At 39.2% G+C, this 25758-nt stretch overlaps 1 protein-coding gene across 1 annotated transcript in view; it reads right to left on the reverse strand.

Annotated features, from left to right (window-relative positions):
• HSD17B11 (hydroxysteroid 17-beta dehydrogenase 11) overlaps window positions 1-25758 on the reverse strand; it is a 49269-nt gene that overhangs the window by 7295 nt on the left and 16216 nt on the right. The window contains exons 3-5 of the mRNA XM_054683830.2: window positions 24353-24484; window positions 22368-22474; window positions 7260-7397 (exon numbers count right to left, since the gene is read on the reverse strand). Of these exons, the coding sequence (XP_054539805.1) occupies window positions 7260-7397; window positions 22368-22474; window positions 24353-24484 (377 nt within the window). The remainder of the gene's footprint in view (window positions 1-7259; window positions 7398-22367; window positions 22475-24352; window positions 24485-25758) is intronic.

The following is a 25758-nucleotide window of genomic DNA, read 5'->3' on the forward strand; positions in this document are numbered from 1 at the left end:
GCAGTGGCAAATGTTTAACCACTGGCTCTCTAGGAGACAAAAATCTCAGTTTAGTAGCATTTGTTGATTTCCACAGTGTAAATATTCCCACGACAACTAATTTTAAACTATCTACCTGACATCACTGAATGAGTACTACTATATAAGCCAGCACCAGCACTCCACTGGGAATGTGACGGTTAAATGGAAATGTATACATACAAGCACTTTATACAGTTACACTAGACAAATGTTACATGAGGCATTTTCTTATATAACATCTTTTTATGGTACTAGTCAATAAAACTAATATCTTTCTGTGACACACACATACAAACTCCTAAATTTTTAGAGAAAAAATAAATTGTGTTATATATATTACAGATGGGAAATTAGATGTTTTAAAACGATGTTCAACAGAAATAAATCTTGGCCGCCCCCAAAATGATCAGAACACTCAATTACACTTAATAAATTCAGGTTATGCGGCATTGTTTCTATCATTAGTTGGAAAGAGATAATTTATTTCAGGAAAAAAACATTTAACTAAAAATTGCTTGTGTAGCTAACAAGAGATCCCAAAATATTATACATGAAGCAAAACCTGTCAGAATTAAAGGGAGGGAGACATAAGACAGTTTCAACAATAATAGCCAGGGACTTTATTTTCCACTTTCAACAACATATTGAAGAACTAGACAGAAGACCAGCAGAAATAGAAGACTTGAATAACACTATAAATCAACTATACCTAACAGATACCTCACACCATCCCAACAACAGCAGAATACACATTATTCTCAAGAACACATGGAAAATTTTCTCCCAGGTAGACCATACATCAGACCACAAAGCAAATCTCAATATGTTTTAAAAGATTAAAATTATACAAACTATGTTCTCTGACTACAATGGAGTAAAATCAGAAAATAACAGAAGGAAAACTGGAAAACTCACAAATATACAGAAATTAAACAGTACCCCTAAATAAACAATGAGACAAATGAGAAACCACAAGAAATTAGAAAATACTTTGAGGTGAACATAAATGAGAACACAACATATCAAGATTTATGGGATGAGGTGAGCATAGTGGCTCAAGCCCATAATCCCAGCACTTTGGAGGCTGAGGCAGGAAGATTGCTTGAGCCCAGGAGTTTGAGACCAGCCTGGACAACAGAGTGAGACCCTGTCTCTACAAACAATTTTAAAAAATTAGCTGAGTGTGGTGGCACGCACCTGTAGTCCTAGATACTCAGGAGGCTGAGGCAGGAGGATCACTTGAGCCCAGGGAGGTAGAGGCTGCAGTGAGTTATGACTGCACCAACTGGCACTCCAGCCTGGGTGACAGAGTGAGATCCTATCTCAAAATAAATAAATAAATAAATAAAGACTCATGAGGTGCAGTGAAAGCAGTGCTCAGAGGCAAATTTATAGCTGCAAATGCCTGCATTAAAAAAAGAAGAAGATCTCAAATCAGTAAAGTGAAATTCCACATTAAGAAACTATAGAAACAAAAAATAAAAACAAACCCAAAGCAAGCAGAAAAAAAAGATTGAAGCACGAATGAATTAGATGACAGAAAAACTACAGAGAAAATCAATGAAACTTAAAATAGGTTCTTTAAAAAGATAAACAAAATTAGCAAACCTTTAGCTACACTGACCAAGGCAAAAAGAGAGAAGACTCAAACTACTAAAACCAGGAATGAAAGCAGGGACATTCCTGCTGACCTTACAGAAATAAATAAGATTATAATAGAATACTAGGACAATTGCATGCCAACAAATTAGAAACCTACATGAAATATACAAACTCTCAGGAATACACAAACTACCAAAACTGACTCAAGGAAAAACAGAAAATCTGAGATCTTTAATAAGAGATTGAATCAGCAATCAAGAAACTTCCAGGAACGAGGAGCCCAGGACTAGATGGCTTCATAATGAATTCTACCCAATGTTTAAAAAAGAATTAACACCAATCCTTCAAATTCTCCCAAAAAAATAGAAGAGGAGGAAATTCTTAATTCATTCTCTGAGTCCCGAATTACCCCGATACTAAAAACAGAGTAAGAGATCACATGAAAACTACTGACCAGTATCTCTCAGGAATATAGATGCAAAAATCCTCAACAAAAGATTGGCAAATTAAATCTAGCATTATATTAAAAGAACTACATACCATTATCCCAGGAATACAAAGTGGCTCACCATACACAAAACAGTGAAATATACCATTTTAATAAAATGAAGGGAAAAAACCTACACCATCATCTCAGTAGGCATCAAAAACGCATTTGACATGATACAACGTTCCTTCGTGATAAAAACACTCAACAAACTAGGAACAGAAGGGCATTTCTTCAACCTGTTTTATAAGCATTTGTGTAATGCAGTCTGATTTATATAATCAAAATGGAGTAGCAAAGATAGTAGGATTTATTAAATATAAAAGGATGGGCCAGGTGCGGTGGCTCACGACTGTAATTCCAACACTTTGGGAGGCCGAGGCAGGCGGATTGCTTGAGGTCAGAAGTTTGAGATCAGCCTGGCCCACATGGCAAAACCCCCGTCTCTACCAAAAATAGAAAAATTAGCTGGGCATGGTGGTGCACACCTGTACTCCCAGCTACTTGGGAGGCTGAGGCAGGACAATCGCTTGAATCTGGGAGGTGGAGGCTGCAGTTAGCTGGATCATGCCACTGCACTCTAGCCTGGGCGACAGAGCGAGACCCTGTCTCAAACATAAATAATTAAATGAATGAAAATATTATTGTTGCCCATTTAATGATAAAAATATCATATTAATATAACATGGAAGTACTGTTTTTTTCCTATCATACTGGCAAAGATTAAAAGTGTGCTAAGCTGGGTGTGGCAGCTCATGCCTATAGCCCAGCTACTTGGGACGTTGAGGCAAGATCAGCCTGGGGAACAAAGCAAGACCTTGTCTCTAAATGAAAAAAAAAAAATGTATATTTTTTAAAAATTTTAAAAACTATTTCTTGAAATTCAAGTTTATTTAACAAAAATAACTGAGCTTAAAAAAATAATTGGAACACCTGATTTACATTTAATTCCAATAAACCCAGATTATGCTGTATTATACCTTTATAGTAAACAGTTTCTTTGCAGTGTGTTAGCTGTATAAATATAAGAACCAATAAACTACATCTAAGATGTGCTCTCAAACAGAATTTAAGTTCCAACATTAATATGAAACAAAATATTTATAATTCAGCCATTTAGAGATTGGTTCAATTTTCTTTATTCAGAAAGGCCTCTGTAGCTTAATCTGAATCTCGGTTTTACTTATGGGCAAGTTATTTAATTTCTCTAAACCTCAGATCTCTCTCATCTACTGAAGAGGGACTAATAACATCTCCCCAAAAGTATTGTTGTGAGGTTTAAGAAAATGACATTTTATTTGGTGTCTGAAATGTAAACAGGTATTTAACGAGGAACACGTTCTCTCTTCTAATTAGAAGTAATAAGTTTCTATATTAAAACCAGCTTCATCTTTGGGGTCTACTTTAGTACCAGCTTAGCCTCAAAGAGGTTCATATGTCAGGACCAATCTTCTAGGCCCTTCCTTAGCCAGGTTTATATTCAGCCTAGAATCATCTTAGCCTCTGTTCACACTTTTCCTCCAGAGTGGGCTTCCTAATTCTTTTTTAATGGCACTAGTAAGTTTTGTCAGGAGAGGGTGCTGGAGCCCACATTAAGGTCAGCTCTGTGCGGCCTTGTTGGGGGCAAGGTTAAAAAATTCAATTATAACTTTTGAAAATAGGATGTCTGTTTTTAACTACTGAAAGACAATATGACTTAAAAACTTGACTCAAATATGTTATTTTAGTATCCACATACTGAAAAAGAAATTGAGGAAACTGGCAAGTTTTATCTTCAACATCTGCTTTCAGTTTTAGTGAAGCTTATCCTCACTACTTTCATTCCTCAGATCCATTTCCCAACCTGAAAAACATATCTGTCCCTTCTCTTCTCTCTTCAGACTCCAATTAGGGTTCTCTTGTTTAATATTGACAAATTTAAACATTGACCTCTAAAATAAACACTCTTACTTTTGTTTTCTAACAAAAATTGTGTATTAAAAATAGATTTTAAAGCCTATTTGATAGATTCTTGGGGGCTTGAGATCTTTGGACAGCTCCCAAATTTCTGTTTAACGTTGGCTTTCTGTTCTGCTTCCCTGTGGGATGACTTAAGTGTATTTAAAATAGAACCTGGGGGCCATGGATCAGCTGTCAAGAGTTCGAGACCAGCCTGACCAATATGGTGAAACTGTCTCTACTAAAAAAATAATAATAATAATAATAAAATAGAACTGTTAGGCCAGGCATGGTGACTCATGCCTGTAATCCCAGCACTTTGAGAGGCTGAAGTTGGGAGAATGACTTGAGCCCAGGAGTTCAATTGAGTTCAAGGGGCCCTTGAGCCCAGCCTGTGCAACATAGGGAGACCCTGTCTCTACAAAAAATTTAGAAATTAGCCAGGTGTGGGGACACGTGCCTGTATGGTCCCAGGGACTGGGGAGGCTGAGGTGGGAGAATAGGTTGAGCCCAGGAGGTCAAGGCTGCAGCGAGCTGTGATTGTGCCACTGCATCCAGCCTGGGTGACAGAGCGAATCCTTGTCTCAAAAAAAATTAAAAAAAAAAAAAAGGAAAAAAATTAGAATCTGTTAACCCTTCAAGTGGCCACACTGAATATTTTTCATTAATTTTAAATACATTTTCAACAAAGGCAGCTGAATTGGGGGAAATATGGGGAAGTTTGAGGGGGCAGAATAAAACTTAAAAATTGAATCTTGGCTGGATGCAATGACTCATGCTTATAATCTTGGCACTTTGGGAGGTGAGGTGGAGGTGGGAGAATTGCTCAAGGCCAATTTGAGACCAGCCTGGGCAAACAGCAAAATCCTGGCTCTCAAAAAAAAAAAAAAAAAAAAAAATTAGCTGGGCATGATGGCACACACACTGTAGTCCTACTCAGGAGGCTGAGGTGGAGGGTTGCTTGAGCCCAGTTCAAGGTTACAGTGAGCCATGATCACACCACTGCACTTCAGCCTAAATGAGACCCTGTCTCAAAAACAAAACAAAACCAAGCAAAATTGAATCTCATCATTACAATAAAATTGAGAATCCAAAAGTCTATCCAAGTAAGCATGTGAACTTATAATATGAATTTAATATCAGTGAGGAAAATGATGTATTATTTAATAAATAGTACAGAAAACTCATTAACTATTTGGAAAAAACAAACTATACTGTGACCTTACTTCTTAAATCAAAATAAATTTGGGTGGGGCAATGATTTAAATATGAAAAATGCAACCATAAAATATATGCTAGAAAAAATATGGGTAAATATTTTCAAAAACTTGGAATGAGAAAGACCTTTCTAAACACCTCACAGAACCTAAAGTCCATGAGAAAAAAATCCCTAAGAAAATTTTAATGTAAAACTAAATGAAAATAGGCTTAAAAGCAAACAAAAAACAACAACTGGGGAAAAAAAAACATATGCAACAGATGTGATACATAAAGGGGTTTCTCAAATGTATGAAGAATTGTTTCTTATGTATCAATTAAAAATCTCTAGAGCTCAGCTGGGCATGGTGGCTCATGCCTGTAATCCCAGCACTTTGGGAGGCCAAGGTGGGCGGATCACTTGAGGCCTGGAGTTTGAGAACAGCCTGGCCAACGTGGCGAAACCCCATCTCTATTAAAAATACAGAAATTAGTTGGGCGTGGTTGTGCGTGCCTGTAATCTCAGATACTCGGGAGGCTGAGGCACAAGAGTCGCTTGAACCTGGGAGGTGGAGGTTGCAGTGAGCCGAGATTGCGCCACTGCACTCCAGCCTGGGCAACAGAGTGAAACCCTGTCTCAAAAAAAACAAAAAACAAACAAAGAAACAAACAAAAACAACTCTAGAGCTCAATAGCAAAAAGTGAGCTGATGCCATGAAAATAGGCAATTCATAAAAGGAAGTGCAATGTCCAAAAATCATATGCGAACATGAATGTAGCTAGTCATCAGAGTAAAAATAAAGATGATTCTTCGCGTACTGGATTGGCGGTGATTAAAAGAGTCACAGAAGGCAGACTGATGAAGAAGTAGAGAGTAAGTTGCTCTCCCTGCACTGTGGGTAGGAGTGCAAATCAGTGCAGCATTTCTGGAGAGGAGTTTGGCAATATGTAGGAATTTTTACAAGTTATATACCCTTTGGCCCAGTAATCCCCCTTTATGAATCTACCTGAGGGAGATAATTATCCAAAAGTGAAAATATGTGTGCCCGAGGATGCTTATTGCTGATTTGCTGTTAAAAATCCAGAACACTAAAAACAACCCTAAAATCATCACTAGGAGATGCTATTGCTCCCAATAATCAATACAATTTATTATAATGCTCTGTACTTTATTAGATGTCTGTAACATAATGCTGAGGGAAGTATGCAGTATACTTGCTGCTTCCAGGACCCCATGTGTAACATACGCCAGTTATAGAAAATTCAGAGAAGTCTAGAAGGATGTTTATCAAAATTTTGAGAGTGGTTTCCACTCGATAGAGGGTTTTAAGGAAATTAAAAAAGAAACTTTTTGATTTGTATTTTTCATTAACATTGGAATTTAAACAAATAAGTATGCATCATGTTTACAAAGACATTAAAGCTATTTCTAAAAAGAGAAAACATTAAAAATTATCTTCAAATTAATCCTTTATAATTTTATTTTTTAACCAAGTAAAGAGTATGATCTGGTACTCCTTTCGGAGGCTCATGTCTAGATTACCTCCAAGGGAAGTGTTTTTCACATGTGGTCTTGGGTTATCTCTATCAGAATCACCTATGATAATCACCTTTTTTAAATGTAGAGTTCCAGGCTCCCTTCCCTGCCACTACCCTACCCCAACCAAACCCAGTAAGTCAACATATCTGAGGGTGAAGCCCCAACATAGTTCCCAAGCACACCTGGTGACATGTATGCATATTTAAGCCTGTGAATCATTACTCAGGAGAAGAAAAAAGGAAGAGTTAGCAAGTTTACCAATGTCATTCATATTTACTTTTTTAGTCACGCTCCCTTGCTTTCTCTCTTTTTGGCTTTCCACTTGTTTTCCCACAATCTGCAGAAACTGAAATTAAAATGAACTAAGAGCATTAACTATCAGGTGTTTTTGGGATTAAAACATTTAGGAAAACCCACAGAATGGCTGGTATTCATAGCAACCACCAATCCTTTTGTCTCAATTTCTCAACTTACCTTGTACTTGGATTTTTGATGAAGCCAGTGTTTACGAAATTAGGACACAGACATGTTGTTTTGACTCCAGTTATTTGTAAGGCAGCCAGTTCATCTGTCAAAGTTTTATGAAATCCAACAGCAGCAAACTTGCTTGAACTGAAAATAGAGAGTTTACAAAATAATTCAAGAATTCTGAAATGTGTGCCTGTTTTCCTCAGTTCAGCATGGTCCTCTGCAGAGCAATGTGGGCATTCCCTGAGTCTCAGGCCCCAGCCCAGAGCTACTGCATCAGAGCCCACATCTTACAAGATTCTCAGGTAAATCTGTAGGCACATTAAGGTCCAAGAAGCCCTGACATAGAAGATTTACTGCATCTTAGCATCACTTACGGAATAAGAACATTTCCTTAAAAAGCCTTTTAAAGAAAATTAGTAGAGTATTTGTTTTTGTTGTTGTTCCACAAAATTCAGTGTCACTATAAGCTGTTCCTTATTTACTTTAAGATGTCCATAGAATTTGCTGAAAACTTTTCCTGGATAAATCCTATTCTTCCTTTAAGTCACAGCTTCACTTCCTCAAAGAGGCCTTTCCTAACCCCCAGTCTAAATTATTTTCTCATTATATAGTAATTTTCAGTTTTCTATGATAGTATCTATCTCAGATTTGTAACTGAACATTCATTAGAGAATTTTTTTTTTTTTTTTTTGAGACAGAGTCTTGCTCTGTCACCCAGGCTGGAGTGCAGTGGCGCGATCTCGGCTCACTGCAAGCATTGCCTCCCGGGTTCCCGCCATTCTACTGCCTCAGCCTCCGGAGTAGCTGGGACTACAGGCGCCCGCCACCATGCTCGGCTAATTTTTTGTACTTTTAGTAGAGACGGGTTTTCACCATGTTAGCCAGGATGGTCTCGATTTCCTGACCTCGTGATCTGCCCACCTCGGCCTCCCAAAGCGCTGGCATTACAGGCGTGAGCCACCACGCCCAGCTGAGATTAAATTTTTTAAAACATCTGTTTCCCACACCTTTCCTATAAGCTCCATGACTGTTTTGGTCACCAGTGAATCTCCAGGGCCCAGCACAGTGCTTGGCTCTTAGGTGCTCAATGAATATTTGTCAAATGAATGAATCACAATGCAAAGCGTTTATTTTAACAGCTCTTTCATTTGGAAGTAGTAGTGAAATTACTTATTCTAAATGGACATTACTTTCTCAGGTTTTTTTAATTTAAAAAGGGCTTTATTGAGATATAAATTCATATGTCATACAAAGCATTCACTTAATGTATACAATTAAATGGTTTTTGATATATAATTAACTTAAAAGTTGTGGTATAATATATATCATGTAAAACATGTCATTTTAACCATTTTTAAGTGTGCAATTGAGTGGCAATAATTATCAGATAATCTTTTATTCTGTTAAATCTGTATGAATTAGCAATTACACAATGTAGCTATACATTCTGGCCAGTTAATCTATGCTTTGGAAGACAGAAAGCTGTGGAAATTTTTTTAAAAATTAAAAAAAAATTTCTTACCTTTTAAAAAAAAAGTTTAGGCACATATTGAAGCTGATATGGTTTGGCTGTGTCCCCACCCAAATCTCATCAACAATTGTAATCCGAATTGTAATCCCCACATGTTGAGGGAGGGCACTGGTGGGAGGTGACTGGATCATGGGGGCAGTTTTCCCCATGCTGTTCTCGTGATAGTGGGGGAGCTCTCACAAGATCTGATGGTTTTTTAGGTGTTTGGCAGTTCGTCTCTTGCTCTTACTTTCTCTCGCTCTCTCTCTCCTGCTGCCATTTAAGACATGCCTGCTTCCTCTTCCTCTGTAATTGTAAGTTTCCTGAGGCCTCCCCAGCCACGCAGAACTGTGAGTCAATTGAACCTCTTTCCTTTATAAATTGCCCAGTCTTGGGCAGTTATTTATAGCAGGGTGAGAGGGGACTAATACAGAAGGCTTAAAAGAAAGATTGTTAGATTAAATTATATAAGATTAAAAGCTTCTGTATACTGAAAAACAACATAAATAAAAATCAGATCTAAAATAGATTACTAAGTGCTAGACATTGCCCTCAGTTATTCTGATGCATTTTGGAGTTTTTTGGGGAGTCTTTATCTGTCACTTAGGCTGGAGTGCAGTGATGCAATCATAGCTCACTTCAACCTAGGAACTTCTGTGCTCAAGCAATCCTATCACCTCAGCCTCCCAAGTAGCTGGGACTGCAGGCATGTGCCACAACACTTGAATAATTATTTTACTTTATTGTAGAGATGTGGGTCTTGCTACGTTGCATAGGCTGGTTTCAAACTCCTGGGGTTAAGTCATACTTTTGCCTCAGTCTCTCACGGCGCTGGGATTATAAGTGTGAGCCACAGTACCTGGCCTATTCTAAATAATTATTTTGTTTAATCTTCATAATACCCCTATAAAATATATTAAGATCCTCATTTACCAAAGAGGAAACTGAGGTAAAGATGGGTTATCAAACTTGCCTGAAGATACAAAACAAAGTGGAAGAATCAGGTTTTACGTGTGGGTAGTAAACCAGGTTTATATATGATATATTCTAAACTTTATTAACTCCAAGCAAATTAAGAGGCAAGTGACAAACTGGTAAAGCATTTGCAACATATAAGACAAGGATAAGGTTAATATATGGCAACTTTTATAAAGGAGTAAGACAATACTCTAATAGATAAATGGCTAAAGGGCATTCATGGAAAAATCATAATATAAAAATGCCAGTAGATATAGGCATATAAAAATGATTTACTTTAGGAATAATTCATATAAAAGCAAAGTAAAACAAGACGGAATTCTTGCCTAGCAGTAATTATAAGGACAGAAATTTTCATCTGAGTTTTTTTTCAATGTACAGATTTTTCACCTCATATAATTGAATCTAGCAATCTTTTCTTTTTAAGGCTTCATTCAATATATGTCAAACTTTCAAAAAAGTTACAAAAACCACTTTCTTTCCACAGCTTTCTATTTTCCAAAGCACAGGTTAACTGGTAGCCTTTTCTGGAAGGCAGTTTGGCAAAAGGTATCAAATTCATTAAAAGTATGCCACGCTCTCAGATCCAGTGTTTATCCCAAGGTAATAATCAATCATGTCTCCAAAGATTAATGTTCAAGGATAGTCCCTGGAGTGCAGTTCATTAAAGCAAATAGTTGGGAATAATGTGAAATGTCTGTAGTGGACAGCTGTTGTTTTTTCCCATCAGCATTTGTGTCCCCTTGTTCTGGTAATACCGCTGTCACCAAACGCATACAGTGATTGGCTCCAGGCTAGTCTAGTCACTGACCTCTAGAACAAGAACGTTTGAAGCCACTGTTGAAGTGATGTTTTTTTTCCCTTCCTGCTGGACTTGGAATTTAAAGGGTTTAACCCTGGAACTTCTGGTAGATATCTGGCCATCAGAGGAAGACAGCCTGCTTGAGACTTTAATCGCAGAGCCAAAAAATTCCTCTTTGGGCCTGGGGCAGTTTAAGGTTTTTTGTTCCTTGCAACTGAAAGAGTGACAAAATACCAATGATAATGAGTAAATTGAATAACTAGTGGCACGTATGTGCAGTGGTATCCCACGCAGAAATAGAAAACGATGTTGCACATAATATATATTTATTAACATATAATATTATTTTAAATTAAGAGCCAAAATTATATATAGATTTTTTCAATGCATAACTATATGTTTGCATTTAAAATATCCTTAAAAATTATAACATGCATATCATGATTATTTTGTCAGAGGCATGTAAACCAGAGCAACTCCATCTTAAATAGGAGCTGGGTAAAATAAGGCTGAAACCTACTGGGCTGTATTCCCAGATGGTTAAGGCATTCTAAGTCATAAGATGACACAGGAGGTCAGTACAAAATAAATATAGGTCATAAAGACCTTGCTAATAAAACAGTTTGCAATAAAGGAGCCACCAAAACCAAACCCACCAAAACCAAAATGGCCACAAAAGTGACCTCTGGTCGTCTTCACTGCTACACTCCCACCAGCGCCATAACTGTTCACAAATGCCCTGGCAACGTCAGGAAGTTACCCTACATGGTCTAAAAAGAGGAAGCATGAATAATCCACCCCTTGTTTAGCATATTATCAAAAAATAATCATAAAAATGGGCAACCAGCACCCCTTGGGGCTGCTCTGTCTATGGAGTAGCCATTCTTTTATTCCTTTACTTTCTTAATAAACTTGCTTTCGGCCGGCCATGGTGGCTCATGCCTGTAATCCTGGCACTCTGGGAGGCCAAGGCGGGCGGATCACAAGGTCAGGAGATCGAGACCATCCTGGCTAACACAGTGAAACCCCGTCTCTACTAAAAATACAAAAAATTAGCTGGGCATGGTGGCGGGCACCTGTAGTCCCAGCTACTAGGGAGGCTGAGGCAGGAGAATGGCGTGAACCTGGGAGGCGGAGCTTGCAGTGAGCTGAGATCGCGCCACGGCACTCCATCATGGGCAACAGAGCGAGACTCTGTCTCAAAAATAAATAAATAAATAAATAAATAAATAAACTTTCTTTCACTTTGCACTGTGGACTCACCCTGAATTCTTTCTTTCATGAGATCCAAGAACCCTCTCTTGGGGTCTGGATCGGGACCCCTTTCTGGTAACATCTTTCTGGCAACCACGAAGGGACTAAAGTGCAGAAACCCTGACCCTATGGCTACCTTTGGGTAAGTGTTGGGGTCCTGTAACATATTTCTGGCAGACCATAGAGTTACAATACTGAAGAGACCCCTGACCCAAAGGAAAATCATCAGGGCACAACAGTGGGCTGACTTTGAGTAAGTGGGGTGCCTACACCTGGGTAAAGAATGGGATTGGGTTAGAGGCCCAACTTAGGGGAGTTAGAGTCTCTCCTAAGACAGAGTGGGTTACAGGTCCTTCTTAATAAAAGGCAAGGACACTTGACCGACGTCAAGTTAGAGGCCTGACTTAGGAGGATTAGAGCCCCTTCTAAGATTTAGGAGGTTAGGCCAGGTGCAGTGGCTCACGCCTGTAATCCCCAGCACTGTGGGAGGCCAAGGAGGGTGGATCACTTGAGGTCAGGAGTTCGAGACCAGCTTGGCCAACACGGTGAAACCCGGTCTCTACTAAAAACACAAAAATTAGCCAGACGTGGTGATGCATGCCTGTAATCCCAGCTACTCAGGACACTGAGGCAGGAGAATTGCTTGAACCCGGGAGGCCGAGGTTGCAGTGAGCCGAGATTACGCTGCTGCACTCCAGCCTGGCCAACAGAGCGAGACTCCATCTCAAAAATAAAATATAATAAAATAATAAATAAAATGAATAAGATTTAGGGGGTTAGAGGACCCTCTCAGTAAAGTCCCTTTCAGCTAAGAACAGGTTCGGCACTATGGGATGTTAACTGCTGTTCTCTTTGGATTAATCTGCCTTTGTACTCTTTGCTGATGGCTATGGGTGACAGGGTTAGGCATGCACAGGATCGTGGGACATGGGGAGCTTTTTCCTGCCTAAAAGGGGAAACTTGAGAGCTGACAGGATTGCTGAAAAAGATCCCTGCTCAACCGACAGCAGCAGCCTGAAATTTTCAGTGTCGCTGCAATAGGTGGGTCTTTCTCTGGCCTCCCTGATCATTTTGCCTTCCCCACCCTGCCACAGGCAATACTTTCCGTCTCTACTTTTCCTTTCCCTTTCTTATCTTTTCTATTACTCAGGGCGACCTTCTTGCCCAGAGACCACATGTTGAAATTCCAAGTCAGAGGTTGGATTAAAGATAATGGGGCCCAACTGGGGGTAAATTTAAGCCTTGCCAGTTTGATATTGGGTGCTAAGCAGAGTAGCTAATGTCTATGTTTTATCATGCATATTTTGCTCTGGTCAAAATGAAAAAAAAAAAAAATTTCCTTTATGATGCAGCTTGGCCCCCGGGGAGATGGTGCCACAAGCCCGATCACTAGGGCTGCTCAGGGAAAAGGAACCCAGAAGCCTGGCATGCCAGCAAAAGGCTAAGAATTTGTTACCAGTCAGATTTTTAGCTTCTCTCTCTCTGTGCAAACAGTTGAATGAATGGAAAAAAAAAAATCAGTGTTTATCACCTCTGTAAAGAATTAATGTGAAAAAGAATTCTAAGGCTAGTCTTAAGCTGGTGTATTTTGTGCTATGAATTCGTTTTTCCGTGTAGAGGGGTACTTCAGGATAAAACATGGGCTTAGAACACCTGTAAGCCTGCTTTTCAAGACTACCCAGCAAGCTGGTCAGTAACAAACTTGGTTGCAGGTCCCTGAAACAAACAAAAAACCCGATGAAGTCTCCACCTTGTTTTATGTGCTTGGGAGCTTGACCTTTTAACCGCATGGCAGTACCTTCTCTTGGGCTCTGTCTTCCAGGGAACAAGAATTTTAAAGTTCATGTCATAGCCAGCTCTGAAAATCATATTAAATAGTTAAAAGCCTTTGCAAGCTCAAAATTAACTAATCTAGACTACTTCTGAGAAAAGAAATGGACACTGCCCAGACCTGTAGCTCAGTAGCTAAGGTTTTGCACTTTCACAGTGGCAGTCTAGGTTCAATTCCCCACCTAGGAAATAAGTCATTACTGATTTAATATATGTGTCTATTCTCTTCTCCTCCATGGACTGTCTTCAATTTTCCTTCTTCTAAGCACCTAGGAGTTTACCTTTGGTAAAGTTCAGAAGCTGGAAATATTGGCCGCTTGGCATGGCTAAAGTCGGGTAATAAGAGCTCTGAAAGGATTTCTTCTTTAAAGAGCACTATGGTTAAAAGTCAGCTTAATTAAAAGTGGAATAAGCTATAAATATATTTAAAAGGCCTTTATGTTTTTCTCTTCTTGAAGCTTGTTTTGCTGGAAAAAGGTTTTTTCTTCTCAGTCAACTGAATTATTTTTGTTTTTTTGTTTTGTTTTGTTTTGTCTTGTTACTATTAATGCTCGTGTGAAAGGCCCGTAGATAACTTCTGGTAGCTTGGGACTACTTGGGAAAAACAAAGGCAGCACCACAGATCCAGTTTTGGGAAAAAAAAAAAAAAAAGAAAAAAAAAAAACCCTCTGTTTTCCTCATGAGACCCCAAGAATTAAAAGCAGATAGATTCCTCTCAAAATCAAAGGCTCTGTTCTGTTTTGCATTGTCTTATCTGACGGTTTTGAGTTTGGGGGAGGGGGTTATCAGTAATTACTTTGCATTATGAGAGAGCTTTGGTGTGTAACAACTAGGTAGGAAATGTACTTTAAGGGGTGGCTAATAGTAGTTATGGAGGGATACTTGACTCTGCACACTTGGATCAGAGAAGCATGCTCTGGGCCACCTGAAGATAAGGCAACATCCTCACCCCTCACTGGGAGATGAGACTCTCATGAGGATGGGCTGATTACAAAATGGGCTGATTGGCTTTAGGTTGCCTTGCAATGAAATGCACAGTCGGTAAAAGCACTGCATTGTCTTCTCCCGTAGTATTTCCCTCCTTTTGGGGATCCAGGATCCAGTATAAAATACCACCTTTAATTTTGGAGATCTGTCTGCCTTCAGCTGCTTATTTGCTACTTATTTAGCCCTAGAAACGCATGCTGTCCCGGCTCTGTTCCTCCAAGGGCTCCACCCTGAAACCTGTCATCCAATTAAGAAACTGGCAAATGGTGGGGCGAGGTGGCTCATGCCTGTAATCCCAGCACTTTGGGAGGCTGAGGTGGGCGGATCACTTGAGGTCAGGAGTTCAAGACCAGCCTGGCCAACATGAGGAAAACCCGTCTCTAATAAAAATACAAAAATTAGCTGGGTGTGGTGGTGGGCGCCTGTAATCCCAGCTACGCGGGAGGCTGAGGCATGAGAATCACTTGAACCTGGGAGGCAGAGGTTGCAGTGAGCCAAGATCATGCCACTGCACTCCAGCCTGGGTGACAAGAGCGAAACTCTGTCTCAAAAAAAAAAAAGAAACTGGCAAACCAAAAACTGTATAAGTGCTGAATCTTCTGTTTATAGTGTATGTTTATATATATTACAAAGCTCTAATTAATTGATTTAGAAAAATAAGTGCATAAATAAAATATTTTTTCAGAAAAATAGAAACTTTAATGCCTTTTTGTTTGTGTGACTTTAGTAATCTTTTGAAAATAAAGACAGTTTTAAAGTTTATTAGCAAAATAAAATGTCTTAAAAATGTAGACATTTGGTCTAAATTAAGGTCAGATATCAGATTTGCTAAATGCTTTAAGGACAAACTGTTTCTTTAACTTTTGAAAACTGTTCTATTTACCTACTTTAAAGCCATCAGATTCTAGATAAGGCCTCATGCCCCTGGCTATGCTGGAGAGTCAGCCCTTATCTGCACTTCTGCCTGGTGTGTCCTAGACTAGTCTCCACACCTAGTACATAATTAAAATCCCTTACTTAACCAACATTTTCATCAAAAATAAAAGTTGCTAGAAGTTAGCATTGTAACGTGTAATTAAGACTACTGAAGAAACAGTTTTACATGCAAGGTGTATAAAAAAGGTGAAATGTGTTTTTGGTTAAAAAAAAATTGTAAGAAGAAGCATGGGAATGTGGATTATTTTCTGCCTAGATTAAAGTGTTAAAGGATTGTGTTAAGTGAAAAAAAAAAAAAAAGATTTAAAGAAGTTGTGGAAGGTTTTTTTTAGATGGAGTTTTGTTCTTGTTGCCCAGGCTGGAGTGCAATGGTGTGATCTTGACTCACCGCAACCTCTGCTTCCCGGGTTCAAGCGATTCTTCTGTCTCAGCCTCCCAGGTAGCTGGGATTACAGGCATGTGCCACCACGCCTGGCTAATTTTGTATTTTTAGTAGAGACAGGGTTTCTCCATGTTGATCAGGCTGGTCTTGAACTTCCGACCTCAGGTGATCCACCCACGTTGGCCTCCCAAAGTGTTGGGATATACAGGTGTGAGCCACTGCACCTGGCCTTCGTGGAAGGTTTATAAAAATTAATTGTAAGAGATTCTGTGTATGAACATATTGGCTAAAGTTAAAGGGGTATTATTCAGTTTTTCTATAAATTAAACATTGGAATAAAAGCACAACAGGTTTTTCTTAGAGGACTTATCTGCACTTTCACAAAAAAATGTAAAGGGTTATAAAGGTTTATAAAATCTTACCTTAGGATTAAACATTAAAATTGGGTAAATATGTCTCTAAGGTTTTATTAAAAATTGGGTTTAACATTAATAATACATTAATGTAAAGGTGAAATTTCGCTTATTTGGTATAAAAATCATCCAGGAAGCATTCTCAAATGTGAAACAGTGTTTTGCTTTCTTTGGACTATATTTGTATAAATATGTTATTGGTATGTGTTCCAAAGTTATAAGAAACTCCTTTATTTCTAATATGACTTAGTGTATGTTACTAATAATTATAATTGTTATGTAAAATTTTGTATGCCACAAAAGTAACCAAATTTCCTTATCAATTGTGGCTTTAATAGTGGCTGTCCTAAAGTTTTTATCATCCACAGACAGTTGTTGTCTTGTTTTAATCTTCTCTAAAAGGTGGTTTATAATCAACTATAGAATTCTAGCAGATGTTCTTAAATGCAGGTTTCTAATAACCTTAGAAATTGTAACATTACAATAAAGAAAACAACTTTCAAAACTCTCATAGAAAGCTGGAATGTTAATGAATAACAAGTAGAACAGGAGTTAACTGAATTAACTGAACCAATAGAAAACTGAAGTAATTTTTTTTAACTTTGCTTAAAATATTGCTGATCTTTTATTTTTCAAAGGAAACTTCTTTTAAGCTATTTACAGCTTGCAGCAATTAAGTAAAATATACTCCTATGAACAAAATTTGAAACATATTTGTTTCTCTCTACCTGATTTCTCCGGAATGGAAACCAATTGTAAGTATTCTTAACTTATGGCAATATAGTTGTTTGTATAAGTGCAACAAAAATCTGTTTTCTTTTGTAATGGGACACTATTGGAGAAATTGGTTATTTTACCAAGGCTTTGACTGGAATGGTGTGCTTTCCTTTAAAGAATCAAACTTGACTTGTAAAGCCAATAAAAGCCCTATGGGAAACTGGCCTCATACTTTGCCTACACAGTCCCTGTACAGGGTTTCTGACCTATGGTAAGTAAAGAATGTCACTTTCTTACAGGTCCAGGAGGCCCAAGTTAACTTGGGACCTCAAAAGAAAAGTGTTTTACCCAACTCATAGGTATTTAAGGGTACAAACCCATGGCAGGGCTCAGCTTTAAAAAAGTCTTACCTGAAATTCCTTATAAAACAGAGTTCCATCAAAGCCAATTAAAAAGCCTGTGTGAAAAATAATTATTCTCGCTGCACTTTATACAAATAATCAGGCCAAGTATAATAAAGCAAATCAGTCTTACCATAATGTGTCTTTAATAAAAATGGGAAACTGGAGAGAGAATATTGTATTTCAAGAACTACAGTATACTTGTTATTAAATTCTAGTCTCAGTTGTTTTTAAGTTTGTTTCTGCAATTTAGGCTAACCCTGTTTATTCCTGTAAACCAACCAGGGATCTCTAACTGCTGCTCAGAAGAAACAAGAGGGATGGGTAATGTAAAATTCTAGGCACATTGCAATCAGCTAGCAACCCCATATCAGCTTGGTCTCAACAGTTGCCTAGTTCATGGAAAGCCTTCTAATTTAGTTTACCTGGAATAACTTTACTTATTTTGCTTTACTCTTATGGAATATATTGCTGTTATACCCTTTGTGTAGGAACACAGGACAGGCTTACTAAATGTTTTCTTAAACTAAATACTTATTAATCTCCCAGATATCACCTCTTGTCAAAACTCAAGAGTCGGCCAGGCGTGGTGGCTCATGCCTGTAATCCCAGCACTTTGAGGGGCCGAGGCGGGCGGATCACGAGGGTCAGGAGATCAAGACCATCCTGGCTAACATGGTGAAATCCCATCTCTACTAAAAATACAAAAAATTAGCCGGGTGTGGTGGTGGGCACCTGTAGTCCCAGCTACTCAGGAGGCTGAGGCAGGAGAATGGCATGAACCCGGAGGCAGAGTTTGCAGCGAGCTGAGATTGCACCACTGCACTCCAGCCTGGGTGACAGAGCGAGACTCCATCTCAAAAAAACAAAAAACACACACACAAAAAACTCAAGAGTCATGAATGGCCCTCGCCATACTGATGCTTTCTGACTAAGCTCCTCTCTACCCCAAACACAAGAGACTCTAACAGTTAGGCAGGAATATCATGGCCCCATTCAGCCTGAAGAAGTTACAAAAGATGGATTTTCATCCGTCTGCAACCCTTAGGATTAAGAGTTCTCTTATAAAAAGTAAGGGGGAAATGTCAGAGGCATGTGAAACAGAACAACTCCATCTTGAATAGGAGCTGGGTAAAATGAGGCTGAAACCTACCGGACTGCATTCCCAGACTGTTAACGCATTCTAAGTCACAGGATGAGATAGGAGGTCAGCACAAAATACAGGTCATAAAGACCTCGCTGATAAAACAGGTTACAGTAAAGGAGCTGGCCAAAACCCACTAAAACCAAAATGGCCACGAGAGTGACCTCTGGTCGTCCTCACTGCTACACTCCCACCAGCGCATGACAGTTTACAAATGCCATGGCAACGGCAGGAAGTTACCCTACATGGTCTAAAAAGGGGAGACATGAATAACAAACTGCTTGTTTAGCAGATCATCAAGAAATAACCATAAAAATGGGCAACCAGCAGCCCTTAGGGCTGCTCTGTCTATGGAGTAGCCATTCTTTTATTCCTTTACTTTCTTAATAAACTTGCTTTCACTTTCCACTGTGGACTCACCCTGAATTCTTTCTTGCACGAGATCCAAGAACCCTCTCTTGAGGTCTGGATCGGGACTCCTTTCCAGTAACATTTCTGCATGGTGAAACTATCCATAAATTTAGTTTTTTCTTTTACTAAACCGTATTTTCTGATTTTACTTAAGTGACCAAAAATGCAAGAATATATTGAAAGTCAGAGTTAATGATCTTGAGTGTGTAAAAGGAATAACATATTTTTCAACTTTAGGATGAACCTATATATAGAAAGGCATATATATATATGAAAGCTAAAAGTGAGTAGATTTTTGCCCCCTGCACTTTGTAACATTACATCAAATTCCTTCTTATTAGAAATAGTCTAAATTATTCAGATGTCTTAGAGGGCTGAAAAAAATAGTCTGAATTAGTACTTCTTATTCCAAATTCTTCTTTTTTTTTTTTTTTCTTTTTGTGTTGAGGTCTGTCTTTGTTGCCCAGGCTGGAGTGCAGTGGTGAAATCATGGCTCACTGCTGCCTTCAATTCCTGGGCTCAAGCAATCCTCCCACCTCAGCCTCCTGCGTAGCTGGGACTACAAGCACGCACCACCACACTTAGCTAATTTAAAATATTTTTTGTAGAGATGAGATCTTGCTATGTTACCCAAGCTATTCTTGAACTCCTGAGCTCAAGCAATCCTCCTGCCTTGGCCTCCCAAAGCCTGGGGGATTACAGGTGTCAGCCACCATGCCTGGCCCCAGATTTTTCTTTTAAATAACATTTTATTACAAGCTAATGTTCAGAACTCAGTTTTACTGAGCGTTCCCATACTGGCAACTTTTCATGCTTATAAATTGGCTATTTGGGTTGACAGAATATATTAGCTAGCTAATTGTTTTCTTTTAAAAATCAAAATACTTGTGAACAAATTACTTAGCAAGCAGCAAAAAACATTTTAGAATAGAATCAAAAACTTCACCTTCCACCATAAATCCAGTTCTTTTATCTTGCATTCTTCATATTAATCATTAAAACTGTTGAACTAAAACTCTGAAAAGAAATTAAAATTTTTTTCCTAAGATAGGCTACTAGAGCTAGAATAGATTATTTTCTGTGGCTGTAGTAACTCAGGACAATGATAGATGAGGGCTGAATTACAGGGAAAAGGATCAATACTCTTATTTTTCCTCTCATTTCATCCCAAAAACTAGGCGTCAGAGCATATATGATGAATTCCACTGGGGCAAAGCATTCTGGAAGCTAAAATTAGAGGTGGGAACTCCCTGTTTTGTGTGAATAACAGGAAGTGGAATTGAAATGTAATGCCAACAGGCAACCTCCTGTTATTGAACACTTGCAGGATTTCAGATTTTATGCTAAGCGCAATACATTGTATGATTTAAACCTTATAAGCATTCTAATAAGTTAGATATTATTATTATTATTATTGTTTTTTGAGACGAAGTCTCGCTCTGTTGCCAGGCTGGAGTGCAGTGGCACAATCTCAGCTCACTGCAACCTCTGCCTCCCAGGTTCAAGCGATTCCCCTGCTTCAGCCTCCCGACTAGCTGGGACTACAGGCACGCACCACACACCCAGCTGATTTTTTTTGTATTTTTTAGTAGAGACGGGGTTTCACCATGTTGGCCAGGATGGTCTCAATCTCTTGACCTCGTGATCCGCTTGCCTCGGCCTCCCGAAGTGCTGGGATTACAGGCGTGAGCCTCCGTGCCTGGCCTAGATATTATTATTAACCTATTTTACGGATGAGGGAAATGAAGCACAGAGTAGAGTAACTTGCCTAAGGTCACACAGCTGGTGAGTGATTCAGTCAAGATTCATAATGCCATTATAAATGACATTATGTCATTCGTAAATAATACTTTTACTGGAAACAACCCAAATGTTCATAAATAATAGAATGGACAAATAAATTGTCTGGTCACATGATACAACACTATGCAGCCATGAAAATGATCACACTATAGCTACTAACCATAACACGGATAAATCTCACAAATATAGTGTGATTCCATGGACATAAAGATCAAAAATAGGCAAAATTAATCTAAGGTGTTATAAGTCAATATAGTGGTTACCTTAGGGAAGGAAGGAGAGACTGGTGATTGGGAAGGGTTCCAAGAGTGGGTTCTGGGGTCCTGTAATGTTCTATTTTTTTGACCTGCATGGTAGTTAAATGGATATATCCACTTTGTAGTAACTCATTGAGCTGCACACTTACGACTTCTTCATTCTTATAAATGTATGTCACGTGTCAATAAAAAAGGTTTAAAAAAGCAGTGTCTCAGTTTAATTGCCCAATTATTAATAACAATATCTGATAAACACTGCTTTCTGCTGGCAGTAATCTTTAGCACATCTCTGTGAAAGTCCTATCATTGATTAGATGCTGAGCAAAAACCAGAGCTGGCTGAGTTGAAGATAACTGTGGCCAGTAAGGATCACAGACTGTAGTAGTTCAGGCCAGTGATAGCTGAGGATTCTGAAGAGGAGTTCTCTAAGGGCTAGCAAAGCACAGCTCTGTCACGAAGCTGGAAGTGTACAAACCCCTTGTGTGGTTGCAACCCTGCATGTTAGCCCAAATGGCACCCTTGTGTGGTTTCTTAAAAGCCACTTCTCGGCTGGGCGAGGCGGCTCACACCTGTAATCTCAGCACTTTGGTAGGCCGAGGCGGGCGGATCACGAGGTCAGGAGATCGAGACCATCCTGGCTGACACGGTGAAACCCCGTCTCTACTAAAAATACAAAAAAAGTAGCCAGGCGTGGTGGCAGGCACCTGTAGTCCCAGCTATTTGGGAGACTGAGGCAGGAGAATGGCGTGAACCCGGGAGGCGGAGCTTGCAGTGAGCTGAGATCGCACCACTGCACTCCAGCCTGGGTGACAGAGCCAGACTCTGTCTCAAAAAAAAAAAAAAATCACCCACCTATGCCTAATATTCTCTCTCTCTCACTCTGATTTAATTTCTGCAAAAATTTACCCATTTTTATTAATATTAAAAATTATAAATATTAAATTTGTTACAAATGTTAATAATTAATACTAATTATTGTTCTTGCTTTGTAATTTCTTGCTATTAAAAGAGATGAGAAATGTTTTAAAAGTGGTTGGCTCATAACTGAATACATTTCCGGCTGCCACCTCTAGCAGGGTCCTCTAGAAGGGGATTAATGACTGATAATGCTGTTAGACAAGAGACTTTGTGCAATTCTTTCTGCTTATTTTTTGACAACTCTCAATAATAGACTGGAAAACTTCAAGTCTCTTATGATTATAAAGAGAGTTCTTATTAGACAGGGTAGGAAATCTCACACACAAGGTAGGCATAAGAACCAATGAAGGAAACACATGTTCACATACCAGTAAGCCAGTAAGAAGGGGACCGAAACATGTCCAGCTGCTGAAGCCACAGTGACAATATGGCCATGGTTATTCTTCGTCATTGCAGGAAGAAATGCCTTTGTAGTCTACAAATAGTTTTTATTAAAAGAGAAAAAAATACTGTATTTCAGACTCACAGACCTGTTGGGAATATTTTGAAACAAAAGTATATTTTTTAACATTAATCCTGTCATAAATGAAAAAAACATAAACTAACTGACAAATGCAGCAACAATAAGGTGACTGGATATGATGCCCACATTAGAAAACCTGAGCAAAACAATGGCTACTGAAAGCTTTGAGAATCCATCTCATTTAAATTGCTAAATTCAGCCAGGTGTGGTGGCTCATGCCTGTAATCCCAGCACTTTGGGAGGCCAACTCGGGCAGATCACTTGAGGTCAGGAGTTCAAGACCAGCCTGGCCAACATGGTGAAACCCCGTCTCTACTAAAAATGCAAAAATTAGCTGGTCATGGTGGCAGGTACCTGTAATCCCAGCTACTGGGGAGGCTGAGGCAGGAGAATCACTTGAACCCGGGAGGCAGAGGTTGCAGTGAGCCAAGATCACGCCACTGTGCTCCAGCCTGGGTGACAGAGTGAGACGGTTTAAAAAAAAAAAAATTGCTAAATTTTTATGTTCCCCAGCCCTCCACCTCTTGTTGTTGATGCTTGGGATGAAGAAACAAGTAAGATAATACCCGGCCAAGTGCAGTGGCTCACACCTGTAATCCCAGCACTTTGGGAGGCTGAGGCAGAAGGATCACTCGAACCCAGGAGCTCGAGATCAGCCTGTGCAACATGGCAAAACCTCATCTCCACAAAAAATACAAAAACTTGCTGGGCATGGTGGTGTACTCCTGTAGTCCCTGCTACTAGGGAGGCCGAGGTGGGAAGATCATTTGAGCCCAGGAAGCTGAAGCTGCAGTGAGCCAAAATCATGTCACTGCACTCTAGCCTGGGCAACACAGAGACCCTGTCTCCAAACAACAACAAAAAAAGAGACAGTAACCTATATTTGAACAAACACAAAACATAAGATATATGTCAATAACTTGGGAATATTAGCATAAAATAACACTGCATTTTTATAAACCCCAATATTCTTTTGAGATTAGTCATCCCAAACTCACATCCAAGAAAACTTTGAGGGGCCTTTTTAAGAACTGGCTATTTGGGCAATATTTGGAGACTTCAGAAACACACACGGCATATGTACATATATATAACTTAAGACCTTCAATGGTGAGGTTCACAATAAGGTTTGCAATTTTAGGGCCAGGAAATAACATGAGGCCTGAGCCTCATGCAAATTGAAAGCCAGGGCAGTGGCTCATGCCTGTAATCCCAGCACTTTGGGAGGCTGAGGCAGGCGGATCACTTGAGTCCAGGAGTTCAACACCAGCCTGGGCAACATGGTGAAACCCCATCTCTACTAAAAATACAAAAATTAGCTGGGCATGTTAATGCCTGTAGTCCCAGCTACTTGAGGGGGCTGAGGTGGGAGGATCACTTGAGCCTGGGAAGTTGGGGCTGCAGTGAGATGAGATCGCATCACTGCACTCCAGCCTTGGCAACAGAGACCCTGTCTAAAAAAGAAAAAAGAGAATCTGAAAGCAAACTGGATTCACCTTTATAAAATCACAGACGATGACTCAGATGGTCCCCAACTCCTTTCTTTATCTCTAAATAGGATCACACAGAAATGTGAGAACCTAGCTTAGAATTAAAACATATACAACACCTGACATTTATTATTAATTATTGTTATTATTAATATTGTCAGTGAGGAAGAATGATAGAATTTGGTCATAGCATGAAAAATGATCTCTTTGTATAATGTTATCCCTGGTGCCTGGAGAAAACTTTAGCATTGATTTAATACTTCCTTATGTCTGCTGAAAGCCCCACTTTAATCTTTGGGATTTTCAAAAGGAACATTTTTGTAAAAGAAGCCATACTCACCCAGAAATGTGCAAGTACATTAACTTCAAAAGTCTTTTCAATCTGAGGATCTTGTGTAGCAAACAAATCTGATGTATAGACTACACCAGCATTATTTACTAAAATACTAACATCTCCAATTTCTGCCTTCACCTTCAAAAAATAAAATAAGAAAAGTAAATTCATTAAGAGATATGAAGGTAAGTTTATACACAGTGGCTATTTTTTTTTTTTTTTTGAGATGGATTCTTGCTCTGTTGCCCAGGCTGTAGTACAGTGGCGAAATCTTAGCTCACTGCAACCTCCACCTCCCGGGTTCAAGAGATTCTCCGGCCTCAGCTTCCCAAGTAGCAGGGACTGAAGGCTCATGCAACCATGCCACACCTGGCTAATTTTTATGTTTTTAGTAGAGATTGGATTTCACCATGTTAGCTAGGCTAGTCTTGAACTCCTGATCTCAAGTGATCTGCCCACCTCAGCCTCCCAAAGTGCTGGGATTACAGGCATGAGTCACCGTTCCCGTCTTGTACGCAATGACTATTGTTTTTCTGCTAGATCTGGATAAAAGTGATTTTGCAATCCATGTGTCAACAGGGGAAAAATATCCTTTTTATTTTATGCACTTATGTCCAAAATAGATCTATCTTCAAGTGTATCAGGTGGAAATTTTCTTTTGCAATTTAGTCTCTTGACTTAGTTCTATTGACTATAGATCAAGAGGCATTTGGCTAAGTAGCATTTTTTTAAAACATTACTTCAAAAGGTAAGCAAAAAAAGTTAAATTAGGCTGGGTGCGGTGGCTCACGCCTGTAATCCCAGTATTTTGGGAGGCCAAGGCGGGTGGATCCCCTGTGGTCGGGAGTTTGAGACCAGCATGACCAACATGGAGAAACGCTGTCTCTACTAAAAATACAAAATTAGCTGTACATGGTGGCAGGCGCCTATAATCCCAGCTACTCAGGAGGCTGAGGCAGGAGAATCGCTTGAACCCGAGAGGCGGAAGTTGCGGTGAGCTGAGATCGCGCCATTGCACTCCGGCCTGGGCAACAAAAGCGAAACTCCGTCTCAAAAAATAAAAGTAAAACTAATGTGGCAAAATCAGGGACTACTACAGAGAACTGTGGAAAACTGATTACACTATTAAGCTGGCCACATTTTCTATTTCTTTCTTTCTATTTTCTGTTCTGTTGTTCAATCGCTCTCCATTAGGTGGCAGTAGGCTTAAGGGTGAAGAGTGGTTTCCTTGGACCTTGAGTTTGGGCTCTGCCAGTCACTGTTGGACCTTGACCAAGTTACTTAACCTCTTAAAACTTCAATTCTTCCTCCGCAAAATAGAGATACTAATACAAGTTCCTTGTGAGTCGTTGTGGAAACAAATGAAATAATGCATGTAAAGGAGCTAACACTGTATCTAGTACACACAGTAA

The sequence above is a fragment of the Pan troglodytes genome, chromosome 3, assembly GCF_028858775.2.
Source record: "Pan troglodytes isolate AG18354 chromosome 3, NHGRI_mPanTro3-v2.0_pri, whole genome shotgun sequence".
NCBI classification, from domain to species: domain Eukaryota; kingdom Metazoa; phylum Chordata; class Mammalia; order Primates; family Hominidae; genus Pan; species Pan troglodytes.